The 19899-nt window shown below is 39.8% G+C and overlaps 1 protein-coding gene and 1 long non-coding RNA gene across 6 annotated transcripts in view; one reads left to right on the plus strand and one right to left on the minus strand.

The window, feature by feature from the left end:
* LOC124861390 (kalirin-like) overlaps window positions 1-19899 on the plus strand; it is a 47199-nt gene that overhangs the window by 13705 nt on the left and 13595 nt on the right. For 3 of the 5 annotated variants that reach the window (XM_047355102.1, XM_047355101.1, XM_047355103.1), the window contains exons 12-38: window positions 1429-1551; window positions 1686-1802; window positions 1886-2185; window positions 2327-2379; window positions 4644-4791; window positions 4886-5082; window positions 5171-5268; window positions 7058-7221; window positions 7322-7441; window positions 7744-7823; window positions 7905-8043; window positions 8244-8378; window positions 8714-8876; window positions 9041-9156; window positions 9303-9425; window positions 9846-10028; window positions 10118-10242; window positions 10316-10382; window positions 10847-10956; window positions 11081-11150; window positions 11250-11339; window positions 12143-12235; window positions 15253-15364; window positions 15456-15646; window positions 16794-16895; window positions 17113-17267; window positions 17940-18042. In XM_047355102.1, coding sequence (XP_047211058.1) covers window positions 1429-1551; window positions 1686-1802; window positions 1886-2185; window positions 2327-2379; window positions 4644-4791; window positions 4886-5082; window positions 5171-5268; window positions 7058-7221; window positions 7322-7441; window positions 7744-7823; window positions 7905-8043; window positions 8244-8378; window positions 8714-8876; window positions 9041-9156; window positions 9303-9425; window positions 9846-10028; window positions 10118-10242; window positions 10316-10382; window positions 10847-10956; window positions 11081-11150; window positions 11250-11339; window positions 12143-12235; window positions 15253-15364; window positions 15456-15646; window positions 16794-16895; window positions 17113-17267; window positions 17940-18042 — 3477 coding nt within the window. The remainder of the gene's footprint in view (window positions 1-1428; window positions 1552-1685; window positions 1803-1885; window positions 2186-2326; window positions 2380-4643; window positions 4792-4885; window positions 5083-5170; window positions 5269-7057; window positions 7222-7321; window positions 7442-7743; window positions 7824-7904; window positions 8044-8243; window positions 8379-8713; window positions 8877-9040; window positions 9157-9302; window positions 9426-9845; window positions 10029-10117; window positions 10243-10315; window positions 10383-10846; window positions 10957-11080; window positions 11151-11249; window positions 11340-12142; window positions 12236-15252; window positions 15365-15455; window positions 15647-16793; window positions 16896-17112; window positions 17268-17939; window positions 18043-19899) is intronic. The other 2 variants (XM_047355104.1, XM_047355105.1) reach the window with 1 other exon arrangement.
* Window positions 1132-7349, minus strand: LOC124861531. Its single transcript, XR_007036653.1, has 3 exons — window positions 7295-7349; window positions 1695-1807; window positions 1132-1512 (listed from the first exon to the last, which is right to left on the minus strand). It is a non-coding gene; the product is annotated as an uncharacterized LOC124861531 (long non-coding RNA).

Below are 19899 nucleotides of genomic sequence, written 5' to 3' on the forward strand. Positions count from 1 at the left end.
ACCATGGTCAGTAAACCATTTACCAGTGGTTTTGGCACTGTGAGCAGGTGCCACGTCGTGCTGAAAAATGAAATCTTCATCTCCATAAAGCTTTTCAGCAGATGGAAGCATGAAGTGCTCCAAAATCTCCTGATAGCTAGCTGCATTGACCCTGCCCTTGATAAAACACAGTGGATCAACACCAGCAGCTGACACGGCTGACACGGCACCAGACCATCACTGACTGTGGGTACCTGACATTGGACTTCTGGCATTTTGGCATTTCCTTCTCCCCAGTCTTCCTCCAGACTCTGGCACCTTGATTTCCGAATGACATGCAGAATTTGCTTTCATCCGAAAAAAGTACTTTGGACCACTGAGCAACAGTCCAGTGCTGCTTCTCTGTAGCCCAGGACTGGGGAATGCGGCACCTGTAGCCCATTTCCTGCACACGCCTGTGCACGGTGGCTCTGGATGTTTCTACTCCAGACTCAGTCCACTGCTTCTGCAGGTCCCCCAAGGTCTGGAATCGGCCCTTCTCCACAATCTTCCTCAGGGTCCGGTCACCTCTTCTCGTTGTGCAGCGTTTTCTGCCACACTTTTTCCTTCCCACAGACTTCCCACTGAGGTGCCTTGATACAGCACTCTGGGAACAGCCTATTCGTTCAGAAATTTCTTTCTGTGTCTTACCCTCTTGCTTGAGGGTGTCAATAGTGGCCTTCTGGACAGCAGTCAGGTCGGCAGTCTTACCCATGATTGGGGTTTTGAGGGATGAACCAGGCTGGGAGTTTTAAAGGCCTCAGGAATCTTTTGCAGGTGTTTAGAGTTAACTCGTTGATTCAGATGATTAGGTTCATAGCTCGTTTAGAGACCCTTTTAATGATATGCTAATTTTGTGAGATAGGAATTTTGGGTTTTCATGAGCTGTATGCCAAAATCATCCGTATTAAGACAATAAAAGACCTGAAATATTTCAGTTAGTGTGCAATGAATCTAAAATATATTAATGTTAAATTTTCATCATGACATTATAGAAAATAATGAACTTTATCACAATATGCTAATTTTTTGAGAAGGACCTGTATATGTATATTTTGGCATAGACATGAAAAAACATTTGAAATCTGATTTAACTCTAGCTTTGTATCAAATCAGAATTTAGAATCATATTTAAAATCTGGTCCAAATCCAGATCTGACTTTAAACTGAAATTAGATTTGAATCAAAATCAACAATCCAGATCTGGATATTGATTTGAATTTAATCAAATTCTAGTGTAAATTATGTTTAAAAATCCATACTTTTATCTTGAGTTGCATTCCATTTAAACTCAGATTCAGATAGAAATGTAGATTAAAACAGGTTCAGGTACACCTGATTTTAAGAAAAGTTGTGAGTTAGATCTAAGTTTGTTCTCACAGATTTTCCTTTCACCTACCTTTCTGTCAGGTGTTGGACTGGGTGGAGCAGCACGGTGAGGTCTTCCTCAACAAACACACCGGTGTGGGGAAGTCTCTCCACCGAGCGCGAGCGCTGCAGAAACGGCACAATGACTTCCAGCAAGTCGCTCAGGTTATTGAAATCTGATGTTTTCCTACAGATCCAGACCCTTCCTCATGTTTACACAATTTAAACCAGAGCTCAGAGCTGAGGGGTATTTTAACAGGCAGGATAGACATTCAGATGGACCTCTCATTGTCTTTCAGAATACTTACACTAATGCGGAGAAGCTTCTGGAAGCTGCGGATCAGCTGGCTCAGTCTGGAGAGTGCGAGGAGGAGGAGATCTACCAGGCAGCCCGAGATCTGGAGCTGCGCATGCAGGTAACCTGACAGATGGAGGGAAGCTGTGAGGTTATTTACATGCTGGGAGTCAGAGCTGTTTACATCGGTAACATGTGTTGCAGGCCTTCATCCAGCGGGTTGAACAGAGGAAGCTGTTGCTGGACCTCGCTGTGTCCTTCTATACTCACACTAAGGAGGTAACAGACGTAGTGATAGATTCTTTAGCCCTCTGTCGTATTTTTCAGTTCGTTTTCTTTCTAAACCAGAAGCCTGTTCTTCTGTTCTTCTCTGCTCATCAGCTCTCGGTGTGGATGGAGGGCCTCCAGAAGCAGCTCTCCTCAGATCTCCTGGTGTGTCCAGAAACCGTGGAGGCTCTGCAGGCTCTGATCAGCCAACAGCAGCAGCAGCAAGCCAACACGCAGGTACAACTCCCTACCTTTTAACACTGACCGTAGACCTCTGACCTTAACTCTAACCTCAAAATAACAACCTAACACTCCCTAACCTGTGACCCTTAACCTCTAACTCCAACACTAACGCTAAGCTCTAACCCTAACCCACAGGAAGCTGCGATGAGTGTCATCCGGGAAGGAGAAGACCTCATCCTGCAACTCAGGTACAGACACTAAGTGTGGGTGTGCTTGCTTCATGGCCTCACTGATCTGTGCATTTGTTTTCTGTCATTTAGGAGTTGATGGTAGGGTTCATTTGTAGAGAATGTATAATCTGGTGCGTGTTTTCTAGATTATCTAACATTTATGGATGCTTTTATTTTCTGGATTTGATTAGATCTGGGGTCGGTTTGGTTGATTGATTGTTTGAACATTTGTGTGATGACTGTATGCCTCCATTCTTCTGTTTCTTAGATTGCGTATTAGAAACCAGATATTTACATACACTGTATAAAAAGACACACAAGCTTTTTTTTTCTCCCTGTCTGACATTGAATTAGACTAAACATTCCTGTTTTAGCTCAGTTAGCATCACCAAAATTATTTATTTTTTCTAAATGCCAGAAAAATTAGAGAATTATTTTTACCTTAATCAAATTCAGACATTTATCTAGTAGAATTACCTTTAAACATTATAAATTGGGTCAAACACACACCTTTGCAGATATGTCTACAAATATTCTATGGGACTGAGATCAGGGTGTTGCAATGGTTCCTCCAAGACCTGGACTTGGTTGTCTTTTGGACACATTGTAACTAATCTGGTGGTGGGTTTAGCGACAAAGTCTGTTTAGAAGACCTATTTGTGTCCAAGCTTTAACATCTTGGCTGATGTCTTGAGCTGTTACTTCAATATTTCCACATAATTTTCTTTCCTCATGATGCCTTCTACTTTGTGAATTGCACCAGTCCCTCCTGCATTAGAACACCCCCAGAGCAAGATGCTGCCACCTCCATTTTTCAAAGTTGGGATGGTGTTCTCAGGCTTGCAAGCTTCCCCCTTTTTCCTCCAAAAGTAACGATGGTCATTATTACCAAATGCTTCACTTTTAGTCTTCAATTTTGTTTTTTTATGTTACCTTTGGAGTCATGGCTTCTTCTGTTTATGCCTGCATATAATTGTTCGATCTAATGAACGTGGCACCTTGGGAATGTGTCAATGAACCTATTAGAAGCTTACATGACATCATCATCTGGGATTTCCCAAATTGCATAAAGATACAGCAGTTTTAGGAGGTATAAATTCTGAGTTTGAATTCAGCAAAAAGCCTTTATTTCCGAAAATATTATGATATTTAGCAAATAGAAACAATGTAGGTAATCCTAGCCAACCTAAAACAGGAAGGGTCTAGTCTGATTTAACGTCAGAAAGAGAATAAATTTGCCTTTTTATACAGTAGATGTAAATACTTCAGTCATACTTCAAGATAGTTTCGGGGCCTGAAAATAGTTTACTATTATCGGTTGAATATGTAAAACCTGTTGGTTAATATGTGTGCCAAATAAAAATTTGGGAAAAGTTTTGATTTTGTAGAATAATTGTTTGCATAATTTTGTAAACTTTAAAGTTTTACTTTTAATTATTTTTTGGGTTCTATACAATGTGCAGAGATTTCTACAGGAAACTGTGATCACGTTTCTGGCACTGTTCAAAATATGTGAATTATTATTTTTTAGGTTTTGTAAAATCAGTTTTTTAAAATCTTGATCTAATTTTGAATTAAAAACAATTACTTTTAGTTGTTTTCACCAAATATAAAATGCGTGATTCTATTTGAGGTTTATCTCAAACTGGCATTTTATAGATTATGAAGAATTACTGCATCCTTTCCACTAAACATCTATGGTCTAGTTGTGTATTTATAGTATATACATCATGCTCAGATTATATGCAATCTGAGTAGATCTGAGGTTTTGTAGACTGTGCTGCTAATTGGATTCTGTTGATCACATGGAAGCATTTTTCTAACATGATGTAGTTGTTTTACATAAAATATAATCCATGCTTTTCCATTTACTTGAAGATTTCTGTGTGGTTTGGTTGCATATTTTATATCTGTATTTGTGTTGAAGGAAATTATTGACATGTTTAAAGATTGTGTACAATCTATGGCTGGGATTCTGTTATATGTTTTGTCTGGTAGAGTGCTGGAATCAAGACATTTTTAGATGGACTAATGAGTAAATTACATCTCTATATAAAAGGAAATACTCATTAAATCCTTTTATTGTGGATTGGTGTAACATCTTTTGCTCTGTTTCCGGATGACCTCGCTCTAAGGATTACTAAAATCTGTGAAAATGTATTCTTTATTTTAATTTCTTGCGTTTCCTTTCAGGTTTTGATACTTTTGGCTGGATTTTTTACAGCCTAATTAGTTGAATTTTTTTCCCAGTTGTCTGTAATAAGTAGGTGTGTTTGTTTTAGGCCTCAGGGCAGCTCTGTGGCTCATGTGGAGTCGGTGTTGCAGCAGCTGGAGGAGTCCCACGCTCAACTTGAAGAACTTTTTCACCAGAAGAAGATCCGACTTGACATTTACCTGCAGTTTCGCATACTGCAACAGTGCACTCTAGAGGTTTATTTAGAGTCTACATTTTCCTACTAAATTATACTTTTTCATACTGTAATATATCTGAGCTGGAATCTTTGTACATATCTTTGATTTTCAGGTAACTGGTGAAATGGATGCATGGAAACAAGATCTCCAAAAACAGTCCCAGGACTTTTCCGCTGAGAAGCTAACGTCTCCGCGGCAAGCTGAAACCAACCCGGACCAGCTGGCTCAGGACAAACTAGCCCTAGGCCAGTCACGTCTAGCAGAGGCCACTCCAGAGGCACTGACATTGGCACAACAGCGTACTCACAGGTAAACTGTGAAGCATGGCTTCATCTTCTTAAAAAATGTCAAGTATTATTTTTGGAAGGCTTTAACGTATTACCTGGCTGCTCTGCAGGCACATGGAGCGAAGGCTGGCTATGAACAATATGATATATGAGGTGATCCAGCAAGGCCATGACATTCAGCAGTATATCTCAGAGGTCCAGGCATCAGGTAGGTTGCAGATTTACATTTATGTTGAGATTTCCAAATTAGAAGAGAGGTATAACCTAGTGTCATCTGCATACAGAAGTAGTTTCTGAAAACAAAATCCAACGGTTGTTAATCTGTACAAAGACACATGGTTCTAATAACAGAGCCTTGGGGTACACCATAAGTAAAGGGAGGGTTGGGTTAAACAGGTTTAAGAGACCATTTAAGGCATAAAGGGCAATGGTAGCATAGAGTTTCAGCTGCCCCAAGCAAATCCTTAACGGCTTTCAGAATGGTTATAATCCATCTATCCTTCCATTTTCTATACCAGCTTCTTTCATATAGGGTCACAGGGGGAGCTGGTGCCTCTCTCCAGCAGTCTACGGGCGAGAGGTGGGGTACACCCTAGACATGTCGCCTGTTCATCGCAGGGCATGGTTATAATGCTTACTAAGAAAACAACAGATGTGTTTTTAGATGGTTGGATTGGCTGGTCATTATGCCTCTTCGCTATTTCATACCTTTGTGATTTTAGTTGTTTCATAACCAACTTTTTCAGGTCTGTCTAACACAGGACGTTAAATAACTACCATGTATCAGTTTTACTGCCCACCTTGAAAACTGCTAATTTAAGAAATCATTTTTCATAATTTATCATAGTTTACTTTAAGAGAATGAGGTTATATGACTCCAAAATATCTAACAGCAGGTGGTCATTTTGTCTGGACTGGGGGTCATATTACATAAAAATCAACTGGCCCAAACAGGGATCAGAACCAAAAAAGAAGGAAATAGGGTGTAATAAAATTACACATTACACAATTAAATTAAACATAAGACTTGAACATTTTATCCTCTCTAAATGGGAATAAAATGGTAGCAGGAAGGGGTGAAGTGGCACCACGAGTACAAAATGGAGATGCAAAATGAAGAAGAGACAAATTCACCTAGAACAAATTTAAAGAATATTGGTTCTTATTGGCAAGTTTTAACCCTCTTCAATAGGAAAACAAAGGGTCTAAAGAAGTGATTTTATTGTTTTTCATTCATCCGGGACTTGGCATTAGTGCTTATGTGTTTGTAGGACGTTAAAGATGGCCCAGAGGTTTGTAAGGTTGTTGAAAGGATCTGAATGGGGATCAGTAATATCCCTAAGGAAGTTCAAATCCCACTGATGGTTTCCAGGGATAATTCATTTAGCTTTTTCAGAAAAATACACTGAGACGCATCTAGGAAGGTCTCAACCTTTAGTTTCCTCTCATAGCTTGGTGAAGGGAGGGTGGTTGGAGCATTTAAATGGTCCAATAATCTTGCCCTTGCATTCATATTAGGAATTCTTATGTTTACTAGTGTGGAGCAGTATGGATTTGATCATGTGAGACAAAAGGTCGACCAGAACCCTGACCATGTTGAATTCAAAGCAGTTGCAATAAGAGTCTTGCTATCATTTGTCATGCTATATAAAAATATAGAATAAAATCATAGAGTACCATAGGAATCAGTCAGCACATTTTCCCCAAACATAGTAGCTTCAGAGTGACCAGCCCGGTATCAAACTGACAACGTTAGGGGTGGAAAGGGGGAAAGAGAGGATAATGGGAGAGGGGGAAAAGGGGGAAAGGGTTGCCATGGAAACTGCTCTCTGAAGCACACAGCTGATCCCCATGGAAACCAGCGTATTGAATTCGCCATGGAGACACACACATCATTGCTTGCATGCATGCACAATAACGCAGCTACTGTACTAATGTTCTGTACTTTCCATCTAAAATGTGGTTTTTCAGCTCTGAACCGTGTGTTCATGTTTCAGGTATGGAGCTGTCAGAGGTGGAGGGAAGCCTCTCCTCTCAGGTGGAAGAGCTGCAGCACCTCCTGCAGGACAAACAGAAGGAGCTGCAGCAGATTGCAGATCACACACACACATTCCTGGAGCAAAACCTGCAGCTGAGACACCTGCAGAGCCAGGTCAAACAGGTAACATTTCTCATTTCACTGCTGCACACACACACACATGCAGCTCGTATTACCAAGATTTCCAGCTCCCTACCTATGTGTGTGTGTTGCTTCCTACCAGGTGCTTGGTTGGATCTCAGAGGGGGAGTTGAAGCTATCGTCCTGCATGCTGAATTCCAGCTGTCTGTCTGAAGCTGAGCAACTGCAGAGAGAGCATGAGCGCCTCCAACAGACCATTGAGGTTACATTAGACACATTTGGACAGTACACTGATCAGAATAAAAAAAACGTAATGCATGCTTTAAATTTTATATAAAAAAAAGACACAAAAAACTATTTTGTAAATTGTTGTTTTTGTAAATTAATAATGTGCACTTTGCAGTTTGCTGCACAATTTTAATTAGAATTAGCTACAAACAGTATTTAAGGGCACAAAAATGCACCGTAACAGTTATCACAATGACAGGACACAAATGAGGGATTCATCCCCTTAGATTCTTCCAGCTAGATTTAGAACAACGGGGGAATCGTCTTGTTTTGCAGGCTCTGCTGCATGCTGATTCCCTGCAGAGAACTCACCAGGTGGCACTGGCTCTGCAGCAGAGAGCCGAACTGTTGGTCAGGTAAGATTCATTTGGATTATTACAAAACATTCTCTATAAATTCCAGATATTTTGTGCATTATAAATTCTGTTTCTGCACAGGTCAGGCCATTATGACCCAGACGCAGTGAGGGCTTGTGCCCAGACGGTGGCACTCCACTGGCAGACTTTGATGCTGAGGATCGAAGACAGACTCAAACTGGTCAATGCATCTGCCGCCTTCTACCGGACGTCACAGCAGGTAAACCTGACTCCCTATTCCAGAAATGTTAAATTAGGGATGTTATTTTTTTTCGTTTACTGCTACAAAATATCTGACCACTGGGAGGGGTTTGCTATTCTTAAAAATGTAATTGAGTGGTTCCAATGCAACAATAGTCTTTCCCAAATGTAGGAACTAAAGCAGCAGGTTATGTTGCATCTACCAACTTTGGTTTTCAGGTGTGTGGTGTCTTGGAGAGTCTAGAGCAGGAGTACCGGAGGGAGGAGGACTGGTGTGCAGGAGGAGAGAGGCAGCCTGAGCAGCTACTGCCGCTCATTAACAAACACATGGAGCAAAAGGAGGCCTTCCTGAAGGTGAGCAATACTATTTAAACTATGGTATTAAAGTATTACATGTATGGAAATGCTAAGTCGGCACTGGCTTCAGATTTCTTGGGCCATCATTGTGTACTGTATATTTGGTGTAAAATATATGCAAATAAACATGGATGATGTCTGGTTGGCTGGTGGTCTTATGCTATTTATGTTTTACATCATGAAATGCTTGTGTATACTTAATATTTTACCATTGAATGATCCCAGTACTAGGTTTTACTCTGAAATATCTACTGGCTTAATTCTTTCTGGACTACATTATTAGTTTTAAAAGATCAAAACAATCTCTACCGGTCTTGTTTCTTTTGCAACAGGCTTGCACACTGGCAAGACGTAACGCGGAGGTTTTCCTTAAGTACATCCATCGAAACAGTGTAACCATGGCCAACATCTCTGGCCACAATGTCACAGTCTCTGCAGTAACAGGGGTCACTGAAGTCACTGGGCACTCCAGAGTGCCGGAGCAGCAAGTCAAAGGTTAACATAAATAAATAAAATAAAAACATAATATCTTTCCAATGTATTGTCAAAATAGAGAATGTAACTAGGACAGAGCCCAGAGGGATGCCACAGTTAATTGGATTCTATATTTACACGTTTTGGTGGTATTTTAGCTGATGGAGATGCTTATTTGTGCTCAGGTATCCTCAGTGAGCTGCTCCAGAGAGAAAATAGAGTTCTTCATTTCTGGACTCTGAAGAAACGCAGACTGGATCAGTGCCAGCAGTACCTGATGTTCCAAACCCATGCCCAGCAGGTATCATTTCCAGTCTACTGATTCTTTTTTTAAAACACACAATTTCGCAACATCAATACGCACCTCTGATGCTTCTGGAATAACTAATGTAAGGATCTACAGATTTCTCTAGTTTTATTGTCAAATGTCGATTTGTTTACTTCTAGGCTCTTGAATGGCTGCAGCAGTCAGGTGACCACTACCTGGCCACACATTCATCGCCAGGAGCAACAGTGGCTGAAACCCAGGAGCTGCTGAACCAACACAGAGAGTTCTGCATTTCTGCAAAGGTTGTTTCCAAAACAAGTTAAAAAGCTTGAACTTAATGTTCTGAAGGGTTTATTTGATACAAGCAGCAGATGAAAAAAATAATCCTCAGCAAATATTTTTAGGTCTAAATATTTGCTGAGGATTATTTTTTATTAAATTAATTGTCATACCTTTGATCAATTAATTAATTTGAATAATTAATTTTTTATTTTATTATTTTTTAAAACAAGATATATCTTGTTTTACATTATACTTCCCAGCTCCATTTAACATTTGCTGTTATTCTTGCATTTAGCAGCGACTGAAAGCACTTAGGCATCTAGATGAGTTTAAAGTGATTTGCTGAAGTTCAAAGCGAGCATCAGAATGAGGAAGTAAAAACAGAGACAGTGCTTCCTGCATTATTAAAGATGAAACATCATCATGTAAATTTCTCTCAGCATACACAGGAGAAGGTTCACCTGCTGATTCAGCTGGCCGAGAGCATGCTGGCCAAAGGCCACGCCCACCGCGCCGAGCTGCGCCGCTGCGTCTCCGCCGTGGACAAGCGCTACCGGGACTTCACCGTCCGGATGGGACAGTACCGCCACCTGCTGGAGGCAGCACTGGGTAGCAGTTCTCAGGTGATTTAAAAAAGTTTTACTCCAATCGTTGTTAAAGATATGCAATAAGCTGAAGGTTTAACAAGTCTGCAATGGTGGCATTTGTTTAGGACAATAAGGACTTGGAGCTGGAGCTTATCCCCAACAGTTTATCTGACTCGGACCCGGAGGTGAACCTGTCAGACCCAAGTCACCAGGTCAGCGACGAGAAGAGACGTTCTGCCCGCAAAAAGGAGTGAGTACCGTCTGTAGGAGCATCACTGTCAGCAGGACTGTTGTGCTTTATTAACACCTGTGTGTGTGGTCAGGTACATCATGGCCGAGCTCCTTCAGACAGAGAGAGTCTACGTCAGAGATCTGCAGGAGTGCATGGAGGTGCGTAGCAATATTCAGTCTGGATAAGTTTGCATTTTGATCCATGTGTAATAAGCATGGAAAAACAAAATAAGAGCACGGAAATCAATTCTATTTCCAAACTGCATTCCTTTCTAATTAATTATCCGAATTTCATTAAACGAGTTGGTTTTTTTTAAACTCCTGTACACACTGTACATGGTCACTACAACGTCAGCTTTTTAATGTAAAACTTCTATTCTAATATTTTAGGCATAACTGACTTGGAAACTGTGCGTGTGCCTTTAAGCGTTTAGGGTCAGACATTGCTCAGGTGCTAGAACAGGTAAAGATTTTTAAGAAATAGTTATCTGACCAAATTGACCACAAATTCTAGAAAGGTGATTCTGTAAAAAGCAACAATTTTGAAATGAAAAACATACAGAAACTCTTGATTTTACACCCAAAAAAACTACTCTAAAACATTCTGTTGTGTCTTGTTGCAGACATACCTCTGGGAAATGACCAGTGGTTCAGAGGACATCCCACCTGGTCTTGCCAACAAGGACGATATTGTGTTCGGAAACATCCAGGATATCTACGAGTTCCACAACAGGTACACCTGAATATATAATGATGAAACAATTGTTATAACACAGAGTGAAAGACCCAGGACATCTATAAAATTCATAACAGCTCGGCCCAAATATCTTTAATGAGATAACGTTTGTGTTTTCCAGTATTTTCCTAAAGGAACTTGAGAACTACGAACAGCTTCCAGAAGATGTGGGACACTGTTTCGTTACCTGGGTAAAGACAGGGGTTTATTACCCATTTATGTTACATTTGGTTGCTTGTATTTAAAATATGAAAATATGAAAAAGCATCTCTGTGGTTGTTTTTGTCCAGGCTGATAAATTCCACATGTACGTGACGTACTGCAGGAACAAACCGGACTCCAGTTTACTAATCCAGCAACATGGAGTTGGATTCTTCGAGGTCACCTTTTTCCACAATACATAAAACAGACCTAATAATTTTATATTTAACTAAATAACTTTGTTAGGTAGCTCTTTATTTAATTGGCACAATATTTAGCTAATGTATACTGAAATAAATCACTCAAACCCAGATATTAGTTACATTTCATAGAAACTAAAACTAAGACTCAAAGGGATTAAACAATACTACTGGGATTTTCTTTTGGAGCAAAAATAAGTAAATCTGTTTTATTATGATTTAACTGAAGAAAATTAGGAGTTAGAAATTAATTACTCATCTCGGATTGGCATTGAGTAGTAAGATTTGTAAGATCATCAAGCTTCGAAGATATGTAGATCTGTAGATCATCAGCATAGCATTGACAAGAAACAACAGAATTTTAGTCCAAGCCGACTCAAAGGAAGCAAATGGAAGAAGCCAGTTCCAAGTAATGATCCGTGTGGAACACCATAGCTCAGAAATGTCAGAGCTAAAACTGGCTGTTGAGACTTGTTTTAACAATTAAGGATAAAAAGAAATCCAGATAAATTGTTTGTGGTTTGTCAAAGATTATTTATATCTGAGTCTGGTACATCTGGTACCATCAGACTGAATTTATTTCGATTTGGCAGCAGCATACAGAAGGCTGTTTCACATGGTGTTCGTCTCAGTTCAGTTTTTGAGAACTAACTGAAAATAGATGAGATTACAGAACTCAAAGGTCCAAAATGTTCTATTCTATGTGAAGGCTCTCACTGTACGGGGGAGAATGCAAGTTGATAAATATTATATCTAAGAGCTAATTATTTTGTTTTATACAGGAGGTCCAGAGGAGACACGGTCTGGCAAACTCAATCTCCTCAGCCCTAATTAAACCAGTGCAGAGGATCACCAAATACCAGCTGCTGCTCAAGGTAAGCAAACACAAAGTCCCTCTGGGCCAGAGCTTAAAATACTGTATAAAAAGAAGCTGTTAAAAGTAGAAATGTTTGTTCTCTTCTCCGTCTGCAAAGCAAATCTCTGAAGACTCTTCCAGCTTTCAATCTGACAACCCAAAGGACACAGTGTCTGAGCCTGGAATAGCAAATGAAACTGTTGCTCATCTAAAACATCAGAATTAAGCTGCAAAAAGAGGCTGAAGGAGCCGATGCTCCTGTTTTAAACTCCACTTATCTCTGGAAACAAGCTATCAGATTGCTTTAAGATCAGTAGTGAATGTACAAGCACTTTAACAGCATTAAAGAAACTCACCAACGAAGCTAAAGATTGGATCCTTGTGAAAACTGTTGCATGTTGTCTATGGGTTTATGGGATGTAAAGGAATATAATGATTAAAAATATGTCCAAAAGCTAATCTGATAAAATCATAGCAATCAAATAATATACATAACACATAAAGTTAAATCTATGAGAAAATTAACTTGTCTTGAAATAATCGCCACATATTTAAAATAAAAACAGAAAAAATAATTAATTGGTCATTTACTGTTGTGTTATTTAAACACACATTACATGTGTGGGTTTAGCTAAGTTTGGAGTTTTCACACGTATGTATATATGTCAAGTACTCTCCACACTTATTGTCCCTTCTGGTAAAATTGTGTAAAAAGTCTTAAAATTAATTGATCTGATTTTGCAACAACTAGACTTAAACTGATCAACTCTGAGCACTGATTAAATAAAACAAATACAATCTTTAATTTGAGTATATTTACTGAACAGAGGAAGTAAGCCTGTGTTAAGAAATAGTTTTGACTAAACTTGAATAGACTGCTGTTGTCGCAATTACTGGCACCCCTAACAATTCCTATATAAATACAGTACAGACCAAATGTTTGGACACACCTTCTCATTCAAAGAGTTGTCTTTATTTTCATGACTATGAATATTGTAGCTTCAAACTGAAGGCATCAAAACTATGAATTAACACGTGGAATTATATACTGAACAAAAAAGTGTGAAACAACTGAAAATATGTCTTATATTCTAGGTTCTTCAAAGTAGCCACCTTTTGCTTTCATTACTGCTCCACACACTCTTGGTATTCTGTTGATGAGCTTCAAGAGGTCGTCACCTGAAATAGTTTTCCAACAATCTTGAAGGAGTTCCCAGAGATGCTTAGCACTTGTTGGCCCTTTTGCCTTCACTCTGCGGTCCAGCTCACCCCAAACCATCTCGATTGGGTTCAGGTCCGGTGACTGTGGAGGCCAGGTCATCTGGCGCAGCACCCCTTCACTCTCCTTCTTGGTCAAATAGTCCTTACACAGCCTGGAGGTGTATTTGGGGTCATTGTCCTGTTGAAAAATAAATGATGGTCAAACTAAACGCAAACCGGATGGAATAGCATGCCGCTGCAAGATGCTGTGGTAGCCATGCTGGTTCAGTATGCCTTCAGTTTTGAATAAATCCCCAACAGTGTCACCAGCAAAGCACCCCCACACCATCACACCTCCTCCTCCATGCTTCACGGTGGGAACCAGGCATGTAGAGTCCATCCGTTCACCTCTTCTGCGTCGCACAAAGACACGGTGGTTGGAACCAAAGATCTCAAACTTGGACTCATCAGACCAAAGCACAGATTTCCACTGGTCTAATGTCCATTCCTTGTGTTCTTTAGCCCAAACAAGTCTCTTCTGCTTGTTGCCTGTCCTCAGCAGTGGTTTCCTAGCAGCTATTTTACCATGAAGGCCTGATTCACACAGTCTCCTCTTAACAGTTGTTCTAGAGATGTGTCTGCTGCTAGAACTCTGTGTAGCATTGATCTGTTCTCTAATCTGAGCTGCTGTTAACCTGCGATTTCTGAGGCTGGTGACTCGGATGAACTTATCGTCCGCAGCAGAGGTGACTCTTGGTCTTCCTTTCCTGGGGCGGTCCTCATGTGAGCCAGTTTCTTTGTAGGGCTTGATGGTTTTTGCGACTGCACTTGGGGACACTTTCAAAGTTTTCCCAATTGTTCGGACTGACTGACCTTCATTTCTTAAAGTAATGATGGCCACTCCTTTTTCTTTACTTAGTTGCTTTTTTCTTGCCATAATACAAATTCTAACAGTCTATTCAGTAGGACTATCAGCTGTGTACTGTATCCACCTCCTGCACAACACAACTGATGGTCCCAACCCGATTTATAAGGCTTGAAATCCCACTTATTAAACCTGACAGGGCACACCTGTGAAGTGAAAACCATTTCAGGTGACTACCTCTTGAAGCTTATCAACAGAATGCCAAGAGTGAGCGGAGCAGTAATCAAAGCAAAAGGTGGCTACTTTGAAGAACCTAGAATATAAGACATATTTTCAGTTATTTCACACTTTTGGTTCAGTATATAATTCCACATGTGTTAATTCATAGTTTTGATGCCTTCACTGTGAAGCTACAATATTCATAGTCATGAAAATAAAGACAACTCTTTGAATGAGAAGGTGTGTCCAAACTTTTGGTCTGTACTGTATATATCAAAAGGATATGACACAGATGCTCGTTTCTTTTCACCAATCTTCAAATAAGAAAGACAAGAGAGCATTAACTTGGGCTACAATGAAACTTTCTACTGACCTGAACTTATAATATGGGTTAGTTTAGGGACCAAACCTGAGACCAACAAGGCTGGAAAAGGACCTACATTTATCTTACCATCACCCACAGTGAGATGGTAAGGGAGGTTTAAAAAAAAACTGCATCAAAGATTGCCATCTTGGGGTCACCATGTCTCCATGAAAACCATCAGATGCCATCTACATGCCAACTGGTTGTTTGGGAGTAAACATGTGGAGCCTACTGAACTCTACTGGGGTCTAACTTGAACTGTTAAGACTGAAGTTCCATTTTAAGCAACAAACATCACTGTGGGCCTGTTTCTCTTGCAAAGATCATGTATAGATTAGCTAATATGTGTATACTACATACTGATATGTGTGTGTTTATGTGTCTGCAGGAATTGTTGGCCTGCTGTGAGGAGGGTAAAGGTGAGATTAAAGAAGGCCTGGACGTGATGCTGAGTGTCCCAAAGAGAGCAAATGATGCTATGCATGTTAGCATGTTGGAAGGTAAAACTCTAAATGAAACTAATTGGAGAACTTTGTTAGGAACGTTTTTGTGAGTGATATAAATTGGTCTTTATTGTGATGTACCTCCTAGGTCTGGAGGAGGGTTTGGAGGTGCAGGGCGAGCTCCTTCTACAGGACTCCTTTCTGGTCTGGGAGCCCAAATCTCTAATCAGGAAGGGTCGGGACCGACACCTGTTTCTGTTTGAGTTGTCCCTCATCTTTAGTAAGGAGATAAAAGATTCGTCTGGACGCACCAAATACCTCTACAAGAGCAGGCTGAGGGTAACAAACACTTTTAAGCAGTTTTAAGCAGAAAATCAATAAAAACATCTTTACATGAATTAATCATTTATATCTAAGTTAAATATTTCTTTTCTAAAATATTTTTAAGAGCAAACATGATTTTCTTTCTTAAAACATTTATCCAAATTTTATAATTAGAGTTCTTCACATACGTTTAGAAATAAATGAGTTTATTAATGAAATACTTTGTCTAAACTTTAAACGACTTTTGTTTCAACTGCTTACTATCACGAACGGTGAAATAGAAGATCAAAATGCCAAGAGAAAACAGGTGCAAGAAAAATAAACAGTTTCTGCTAAAAAAAAAAAAAAAAATCAAATTCAGGGTAAATCCAAAACAGTAAACGATGTGAGGAACGTGAGGACACAGGCTGGTGGCAACAACAAGAAGCCAAGAAGTACTTATACTGGGGAGGTTGATTAAGGGGATGCTAGACAGGTGAGTTAACAAGTAGACGACAGACAGCTGGGTGGTGCAGGAAGCTGAGGTGCTGAGGGAAGGAGACTAATTAACACAAAGAGCTGAACTAAATATAAAGGATCTATAAATCACACAGAGAAAGTTGACCACTAACATTGGAGTCTAAAGCAAAATACACAGAGAGCAGAAACTCATAAATAATGAGAATCTCAACACTAAGAAATAAGCCAATATGGTAAGACCCAAATGACAATAATAAACAACCCAGGAATGAAATAAATATGGAAAGCAAACGTTGACAAATTCCAAAATAAAGATAAAACAAAACCAAAGCCCCACAGATCATGAAAGTTACTGGTTGTTAAGGTCATTTACTGGAACATTGTTGTTGTTTTTAATCTTTATGGGGACATCAAGAGGTTTTTTAATGCACTATCAGCTGCAACACTATGCCTTATGTATAATTTACTTTATATTATAGTTTATACATGATAATATTTTAGCCTGAAGAGCTCAACCATCTGCTGACAGGGATAGAACTTAATCAGTATAAATGTTGCAAAGAACGTAACCTATATGAAAAGGTGAAAGGTGATAGAAATTACTTTTGTCAGAAAATCAACAAAAATAGGAAGATATCCTGATTATCAAGGAAACCCTGCATAGAAAAGAAAGATAAACTAAAATGACTTGTGTCTGTCTCAGACCTCGGAGCTGGGGGTAACCGAGCACATTGAGGGGGATCCATGTAAGTTTGCACTGTGGGTTGGACGAACGCCGACGTCCGACAACAAGACGGTACTGAAGGTATGCATCCAACTTCCTCAAAAGAAGGTCTGAACTTACAGTTCTTTGGCCAAAACATTATCCAGGCATGATGCTGTTAATGGTTTTGTAACTTTAAATGGCTGGATCCAGTAAAAAATTTAAATTTATATAAAAGTGTTTAGTTTAATCGTGTACAATTATCATCCATAATCATACACACAAATGATTTAAAAAATATTTTACCTTGACCTCTCAGGCATCATCATTGGAGCTCAAGCAGGAGTGGGTTCGCAGCATCCGACAGGTGATCCAGGAGAGGCGGGGTCACCTGCGGGGGGCGCTGAGGGAGCCCATCCCCCTACCCAAAACTCCCAACCCAACTCTGGGACGACAGCGCAGCATCACCCGCAGGTGGGTACCATCAGTCAGCACTTGGGTCAATGAACCCTGAAAAACAAAGATCTGATCTTTATTCAGCAGCTTCATCATACAGACATTAGAAGTCTTTCTTCTAATGCTCTGCTTCATGAAACACTGCACAAGATGACTTTATACAGGCTTTGGATGGAATTAAAATGGATTAAATTATTGACAAATACATGAAGATGCTCATGAAAACATGTAAATATGTGGTATAAAAAAAAAAAAACAAGGTTGGCCCTACGTCTCTAGGGGTTGGTTTAAATTTAGAGCTACTGGTCCAATACGTCTGTGCTGTTAAACAGCTAAGATTTGATTAATAACTAATTGATTAATAGTAAAACAAAAAGTTCTATAAACAGTAAAATGATTTCAAGTGATTTTTGAGTGAATAGGAGCCAAACCTTTTCCGGTTTCAGCCTCAGAAACCCAGAGATTGTAGTTTTCTGTAATTCCACTTCTAAAATGAGTATAGGAAAGTTTGGGACCACTTATTAAATACAAGTTGATTTCTCAGAATACTGTAATGGTTCCAGTGAAGCAGTTTTGTCCATAACTACCTAATATTATAATCAAATCCAGGCAGACGTTCTGTTAAAGTCCAAACACAACCAGATGTCTGCTGGACATGTTAAGAAAAAATGAACCTTGTGTTGTTTCCAGGGAAACAAGCGAAGACGCAGACAGTTTGGGTGATGCCAGCAGTCAGCCCGACACCGTCTCCATCGCGTCCCGAACGTCGCAGAACACCGCCGACAGTGACAAGGTAAACACACACACCGACCCACAGAGGGGAATTTGGAGCAATGTTATGACCTCATCACTGCTGCAGCTGGATGGGTGTGTAAGTTTGGTGTGTGTCTGAGGGATTTTCCACTGTTTCGCACTTCTTCTTGAGACGATCTCTGCTCAGCTGATGAGGTAAGTTTGATTTTCTTACCTAAAGAGTGTCAGGCGAGGATGGGGTTAGGGTCAATGACCCCTGACATGATGACCCTGCAAGCTGTGGTGCATTGGTTGTGTTCAGGGTTGGAAATGTGAGCATGCAGGTGCTGAGACAGGAGTACAGCGTGGGGGTGAGGCTGCAGGACGACACAAACAGGGTACAACAGGATTATTCTGGTGACGTAGACGTTTATTCTGCAGGAAGATCTGCTGCTTATAAGTTAAAACCAAGTTTAAAACAAAGGTTTAAACAAAATCACACCTTTCAAAAAAGTTATAACACATTTTAAATTCTGTTAAAATGTTTTTTTATTAAAAGCTTTTCTGGCTGGTGACAATCCAGAGACAGACTAAAACATATTAATTTTAAAGCTATGATGAACCCTTTAGAATTTTAAGAATGCACAAAACATTAGAATATATGAATATAAAAACATATCTGCAATAAAACTACATTTTAAGACCCTCTGGAAAAACTGAGAAATAAAAATGTATTAAAGATAAATCCAAAATATAAATAAAGGTTCCAGCCTTAAAAGAAATGCATTACTCTGATTGGTGAATCGGTCTAAAAATCCGATTTTTATGGTTCCAACTGGAGGATAATGAAGTGTTTGTTTGCTGCAGGCTGTTTCTGTGTTTTTATTTCCAGATTATTTTGTGTCGACTCCTCACAGTTTCTGCGTTTCTCTGGGTTTTTGCAGGAAAACATGTTTGTGTTTTTTGCTGCAGTAAGGTTTTCTGCCTCGGCCCGTCCTGCTGGCTTCGTCAGCTCAGTGCTTCTCGCCTTCACTCCTGTCGTTTTTCGTGTCGGTCTCAGTGGTCTTGAGTGGATCACAGCTGTGTTGCATTTCATGGGGAACTCCCCTCTGCTCCCTGTGGACGCTGCCAGCGAGAGTGTTTCCTCCCCCAGCTGGAGCCCATGTGCTCTGGTTCACCATTACTCAACACCCAGAATCAGCAGTAACCATAGCAATTTCAATGTATAGCTTTTATCATGTGACATTCCCTGGACCAATCAGAGTGTGGGTGTAGGATATATGGCAGGATGATGTATGTGGGTTTCATGGTTCATACGGTCCTCATTAGTCATGTGATTCATCTCATGTTCAGTCGCTTTTAATCACAAGCCACCATCACAGACTTTTTATACCGGAAAATGTTCTTAAAACGATTTAACAAAAGTTGGAAACCGTAAAAAAATTAACAAGTATTATAAAACATAATATAAATAAAATATGCAATAAAAATTTGATTAAAAACAGTTGTTCTTCAGTTGTTGCTCAGCTGTAAAGCAGATAGTTTATCAGATTAGATCCCCCTGCAGACTGTGTTCCCTCTTCTGTTCAAAGATGGTTTTCATGTTATCAGTATTCAGTGTCTTTGCTTTGATTAACGCATTTGTAACATCAGGCGGTGCTCCTAATGCTTTAAAAATGCTGTTGTGCAACTTCTTTTGAAAAAGAAAAACCTCCACCCAACTGTCGTCTCCAACTACAGGCCAAAATCCAAACTACCGTATCTATCCAATCTTTTGGAGAAACTGTTATTTAATCAATCCCAAAACTTTTTAGACAACCAAGCTCTGTTGTTTTAGTACTTTTGGGCTCATCAGCAACTTATCTATTGTTCTGTGCTCTGACCATAGCTTTTTTCGGTTTCGTTTTACTTGTGACAT

This window comes from Girardinichthys multiradiatus, chromosome 24 (genome assembly GCF_021462225.1).
Source record: "Girardinichthys multiradiatus isolate DD_20200921_A chromosome 24, DD_fGirMul_XY1, whole genome shotgun sequence".
Taxonomy (NCBI): domain Eukaryota; kingdom Metazoa; phylum Chordata; class Actinopteri; order Cyprinodontiformes; family Goodeidae; genus Girardinichthys; species Girardinichthys multiradiatus.